The sequence below is a fragment of the Rhagoletis pomonella genome, unplaced genomic scaffold, assembly GCF_013731165.1.
Source record: "Rhagoletis pomonella isolate Grant_MI unplaced genomic scaffold, Rhpom_1.0 Rhpom_scaffold_00006, whole genome shotgun sequence".
Lineage (NCBI taxonomy): Eukaryota > Metazoa > Arthropoda > Insecta > Diptera > Tephritidae > Rhagoletis > Rhagoletis pomonella.
Genome location: NW_023458560.1, coordinates 34,497,704 through 34,503,579, shown reverse-complemented (window position 1 = coordinate 34,503,579; position 5,876 = coordinate 34,497,704). Strand labels below are relative to the sequence as shown.

At 35.8% G+C, this 5,876-nt stretch overlaps 2 protein-coding genes across 3 annotated transcripts in view; one reads left to right on the top strand and one right to left on the bottom strand.

Annotated features, from left to right (window-relative positions):
- Positions 1-915: 915 nt before the first annotated feature.
- On the top strand, positions 916-3,806 carry LOC118740618. Its single transcript, XM_036472223.1, has 8 exons — positions 916-1,392; positions 1,473-1,673; positions 1,849-2,018; positions 2,084-2,227; positions 2,283-2,691; positions 2,744-3,285; positions 3,376-3,448; positions 3,519-3,806. The coding sequence occupies exons 1-8, from the start codon at positions 916-918 to the stop codon at positions 3,741-3,743; spliced, it is 2,241 nt and encodes a 746-aa protein (XP_036328116.1). The 3' UTR covers positions 3,744-3,806.
- Positions 3,807-3,829: 23 nt separating this feature from the next.
- The window catches only part of LOC118740609 (peptidyl-tRNA hydrolase ICT1, mitochondrial), a 51,360-nt gene continuing 49,313 nt past the window's right edge, over positions 3,830-5,876 (bottom strand). Inside the window, exons 2-5 of one of the 2 annotated variants that reach the window (XM_036472212.1) lie at positions 5,816-5,876; positions 5,576-5,761; positions 4,120-4,289; positions 3,830-4,049 (exon numbers count right to left, since the gene is read on the bottom strand). The exon at positions 5,816-5,876 is cut by the window's right edge and continues 1 nt beyond it. In XM_036472212.1, the coding sequence (XP_036328105.1) occupies positions 3,956-4,049; positions 4,120-4,289; positions 5,576-5,761; positions 5,816-5,876 (511 nt within the window). In that variant the 3' untranslated portion in view covers positions 3,830-3,955. The remainder of the gene's footprint in view (positions 4,050-4,119; positions 4,290-5,575; positions 5,762-5,815) is intronic. The other variant, XM_036472211.1, reaches the window with a different exon arrangement.

The following is a 5,876-nucleotide window of genomic DNA, read 5'->3' as shown; positions in this document are numbered from 1 at the left end:
CTAAGGGTGCATGCGATTAATTCGGCATAGGGCTCATTCGAAAGGGCACGATTTAGCCTTTAATTTCTGACATATACAAAGTTTGTAGCACGTCAGGGTTCAGCTCTACAATTTTTCAAAAATGGCCAAAAACGCTGTTTTTAGGGGTTTCAACCCCTTTTTTCTCGAAAACGTGACGTGATGGGAAGTTTTGGACCCCAGATTCGTGTTCAGCACGAAAAATCCGTTCGGAAACACCAGGTCCCGTCTTATTCGCAAAACCCTTGTAGACCAGTGTTATAGGTGAGAAAAAAATTGTTAAGTTGTGTTTAGGTAGCCATTTCGGGACTAGTTCAAGACCTTTTCAGGTCCACTTAGAGCCAACTTCAGGACTAGTTCAAGCCCAGTTCGAATAAGTAAACATTTTTGTAAAATTTTTTAAAAGGCACTTCAAAGGGGAAAAGAATGGGCGAACTAGAAATTTAAAAACGAAAAATATAAGTGAAGCTGCATAACAGAGGAAATTTCCTAAGATGTAATGAAAAATTTTAAAGTTGTTACGACTTTTTATACACATAAAATAAATTAAAATACGAACTTGTATGTATGTATGTAAATTAAAATAAAGAAAACTTAAATGTTTTTCCACATTCAGAGTTCTCTGCAGCGCTCGGATCAAAGTAGTAATAGCTCGTCCGAAAGCAACAGTGGAAAGTCTTCCAATTCTCCACCGCATCTCTCCTAATGTACCGTTACTAGCTATTCGTAGTATTTAATTATAGTTTGTCAATTATTGTGTAGTGTCGTCAAATTGTTATGTTTTTTTTTTGTCTAATACAAAAACCCCTTTATTATTGGAAATTGTTTAATCAAAATAATTTATTTCATAATTTGTTTGTTTGTTTCGAAAAAAATTATTAAAATATTTATTTTAAAATGGCAGTTGTTTTATTTATAATTACTATACCGACACAAGCAGAAGAATTAAAGCTGCGTAGTGAGTTACGAAGCAAAAAATCTGAAGCAGGCGCTAATTATGTACGCGATGATAAACTTAGTATTTCTACACCGATCACAACAGCAACAACAACCACAACAACATCTGCAACATTATCCAATTTTTCCAATGAAACAACAGCCACAGCAGCTGTTACCATCAACGTACCGGAACAACTGGCAGGGAATACCGAACAAATTGATGTTGTCAGCTTGGGTGCTAAGATGGAAAATCCTTTAACCGTCTTTACGCTTGATCAACAACAATATAGCACATTTCCGAAGCGTCGAAAATCTGATGCAAACAGGTTCTTAATTAGTGATGCTGGACATTTGCTAAGTAAGCACTCTGCGGTACGAGAAAGTAGCACAGGTAGCGCTTCAGATAGTGCAAAAGACGTTGAGTTTGAAAATGTGGTGAGGCTAATGAATTGTTTACCAAAATTAAGCCTGTTTTTATACATGTATATCGAATTTGATTTTTCTTTGCCGGCAAGGATGGAGCCCCATTCATACAAAAATCTTGGGAAGGCTTACGTGAGATTCTTACATCTTCAAGTCGAAAGAGGAATCGAGATGAATCACAAATAAATATACCCAGTGACTCGTGTATGGAGTGGGTGTTGCGTGAAATTTTGAAAAAAGCACAAATATTCAATGCAGTTTGGACGAAAGATACCAATGGTCGAACGTATCAAGTAAGTGCACGTAAAAATTCAATTATTCCCCCTGCAGCTCAACTTAACCAGCTTAGGTTTAAATTTTGCTAATTTCAAGCTTCTTACCTACTTTCTTTTTCAAAACTAAAGGCTTTTCCGCTTTTAATTGCTATTTTAAAGTTCTCAAATAAGAATCGTTAATTTATGTTTAAAGGTAATATTTACAGTCGAGTTTAATGAGAATTATGAAAATTTATTGGACAAACTTCACGAGTGGGGTATTGGTGATCGTGTTGGTTCCACTGTGTCGGTAATGAATTGCTTGGTCTCGAAAACCTCCAGACGAGATACAGAATGCGATTTACCGCAAGATAACGAAGAAATGTACGCATTTATTAAATTAGTTTATTCTACTCAACTCTAATTCAAACGTATTCTCAAATTTATAGAAATTTCAACAAACAAAAACAAAGTGTTTGGAATAGTTTCATGAACTCGGTAAGAAGTCGATTGAATGTTCAACAAATCGTACGAGATGTACGCCAAGATGCAGCGATTACATTTGATTTCCTCATCTTGCTTATATCAGCAACGTAAGTTAAAGTTTTCTATATTTTTTTAACAACTTTAAACGCATTTATATTTCAGCATTTTGGCAGCCATTGGTTTGGCCGAGGATAGTACCATCTTTCTAGCTGCAAGCATGCTCGTTTCTCCGTTAATGGGTCCAATAATAGCAGCAATTTTTGGTACAGCTATCAAAGATTCCGCTCTGCGTACTTTGGGCCTAAGAAATGAGTTAATTGGCATTTTAATTACCACAATCGTTGGCTTTATTTTCGGCATAGTTATCTGTTCGATTGATGAACGTTATGGCAATGGCGAAGGATTAACAGCTGAAATGCTTTCACGCAGCGAATTGCACTCCTTGCTGGTTGGTCTCTTTACGGCAATACCTTCTGGTGCTGCAGCTGCTGTAGCTATTTTGGGTGGTAATATTGGGTCGCTGGTGGGTGTAGCAATATCGGCATCACTTTTGCCACCTGCCATTAATGCGGTATGAAAATTGAATACGGACAAAAGTAAATACTTATTTGATATTTCTATAGGGCGTCCTCTGGGCCTTAGCGCTTATTTATACACTTTTCGAGACCGATAATTCTCGATTTAATCTAATTGTAAAGTCCCGGACTTTTTCTGATAATCAAGCCACTGAATTAGTCATTTTGGGTGCCATTAGTATGCTGGTGACAATTTCGAATATAATCTGCGTATACGTTATGGGCGTTTTGGTGCTGAAAGTAAAGGAGATAGCACCTGCCATTTCACGAAGCCATCGCGAATTTTGGAAACATGACATAAAAATCGCGCGAGGCCTTCCCAAGAACGGCATTGATACAAATACGGCATTAATCGATGAGTTTGCCAATCTTCCTCAAGAAGATCAAAAAACATTGGGTATTGATTATAATTTATTACGGACAATACGTTTGGATGATGCCTCCTATCAAAACACTTGGTCTCCGATAGGAAATAGGCAATTCTTTGATAGATCCGCACTTGATGTTATAAGAGAGAACTATTCAACTGTACATCAAATCGAACGTTTATATTCCACGATGAATCAACAGCAGACATTGCAATATAGGAGGCAAGTCAATGAAATAAAAACGGCATTAACATATTTTTCAGTTTGCTTAAACAAAAAATGTACCTTTTTCTCATATTTTCTTCTTTCCAGAAACCGTTTAAATCGCCACCCAACAACGATCGCAAGCAATTATAGCAAAACGTGTGATGTAGTAGCAGGCAATGTAAATATTACTGTTATTCTTTTATTATTTTCAGTGGATATAAAGTTATATTTTTATTAATTTTTAAAAGCTGCAACGCTGTGCAACAATGCCCACTAAAACGAATTGTCCCATTATTAACATTCTGAATGCAGTTGGCGAAGCAGATTCATCTACAGCTAATCCATCTTCACAATCTTCAATGACAAATACGCCAACATCCACTTTAGGCGAACGTAAGCGGCGCAAATTTACTGTAACACCGGCAGAGGACCCAATAAGGCTTGCTATTAACTATGACGAGATGGAGGCTTAGAGGACTCTGCTTACATGAAGGCAAAGAGTTAACCATTGCATACGCGTGAACGCTATTTATTCATACAAGTGGTTCTTGCATTTTTGCAATTTAAATGTAATGTTTATTTGTATCATTTTGTTCTTCTTTAACTAAAACAATTTACAAATGTTGTATTAACTTTTTACATGCAACATTTTCTAATGATTTTTTTTTTTCGTTTGAAAATATTTCTACAAATCGGTTATGCTAGGTCCTTGTCTCGTGGACTTGGTAAGGGATCTCTGGCGTTTTACGAGTAATCGTTCACGCGCGGCTTTTTCTTGTCTGTTAACGAAAATCATTTGGGGTTATTGGAGCTTAAAAATGCTATTTCAATGGCTTTCAGTTGACTTACCTGCGACGCAGCTTCTCTAAGGTTTCCTCAGTCGGCACTGCCTTCTCTACCTCATATTCACGTATAAGATTACGTAGTTTTTCTAATGCATCTGCCAAATTCATTTGCTGCGATCGTGTTAAATCGCTTTTAATTACAAAGTAACCATCCTTGGTGAGTTTGTTCTGCAACTGTAGAGTATGATACGCATTTAGTTTTGTTTTAATTAATGTAAGGTTGCATTGTTTCGAAGAGTTACTTATAAATTTACTTAAACTACCCTGAAAATCAATGATCCCAAAATCTTAAAAAAAAATGTAGAGAATCGGATATACATACATACCGATGGTCCTCTGCAATAACGACACAATTCACAAAATAACAACTCTTACTACCGTAAAGTGGATCATGTCTCTAATGCATGTCTGAGCCATATCCAAAACTCATTGAAGTAAGTAGTAAGGAGTACTACATTATGAAGAAGACATAGATTAGACAAGGATTAGAGACAAGAGCCACTTAGCAGTAGTAAGTTTTTATTTTTTGAGTTTTGAATTGTGTTGAATTCTGTTCCGAATTCTGTTAAGATTTCTTTGGAAACATAATTCTTATACAGGGGTTGACCCGCAGTTTTTTTGTTTAAGAAATTTCTGAAAGATCTCATCACAGCGCAGTAATTTTATTATTTCTTTTCCGTTTTTCTTTCGAAATTTCGTTAACTAATCAAATGAGCACGTCTTTTTCGAAAATATTGAAAACTTTGTGAATAATCTACGAACTATTTTATAACACTGGATTTGGAAAGAAAATTAGCTAGAGTAAACATATGTATGTATTTAGCTGCAACTACGTCAATTCCAGCTACTTTTGCAAAAAAAATACGTTCCCTATTTTTAAATACAATGTATTTCGCAAGAGTCCAGTTGGGAAATCATTAGCTATTTGTACAACGATTTAGGGGTGTGGGCGGACGGGAATGGACGAAGCTTTATGAAAAGGCACCTCTCTGATGATGTGCGTGTGATTTTCATAGCAATTTTAATTAATAAATTGCGACGAATAAGTTTCAACTAAAGGAATAAAACAACTAACAACTAATAGTGTAATGTGTAAAGTAAATATAAACATAAAAATGAAGATATTAAGTGGCTGCTTTAAGGCAGAATAATAGTAATCAGTGTACGAATGTTTCGGAAATTTGCAACAAATGCCATATTTCCAACCGACATCATTGTTAAATTAGTGCACAGATTTAAAAAATTAAATTTTTGTAATAAAGCGTGAACTGTTATCTACAAGTGTGTGTAAAAGGTTTTTGATTCCATTCACGCGTTTCGGCACAGCAACCCAAATTCGTTGTACAAATTCATAAAGAGTACCCGTCCAGTTAATTGGCTCATAATCACATAATTTTAACTTTAATTTCAGTTAGATTATATAATTTGGCTTTATAAACTAGATGTTACTTTTAACTTACACCTTCCACCAGCTTCTGCCTTGTTTTTTCAGGTATCCATTCGGCGTTTACCAATTTGAAACGCAAATCCACCTTTGTGTTTACGCAATTCACGTGCTGTCCGCCAGGTCCGGAACTGCGACTGTATGTGATTTCCAATTGATTAATGGGTATAAAACCTGAGAATTTTTCTCCTGTTTTAGTTGGCTGCAAATTGATTGCATTAAAAATTTGAATAATAAGTTTAGGAATTTTTCATACCGGTGGAGGTGTATAGAGCTTGAGGCGACTGTTGGGGTACAACTTTTCAAGCGACAAGTCA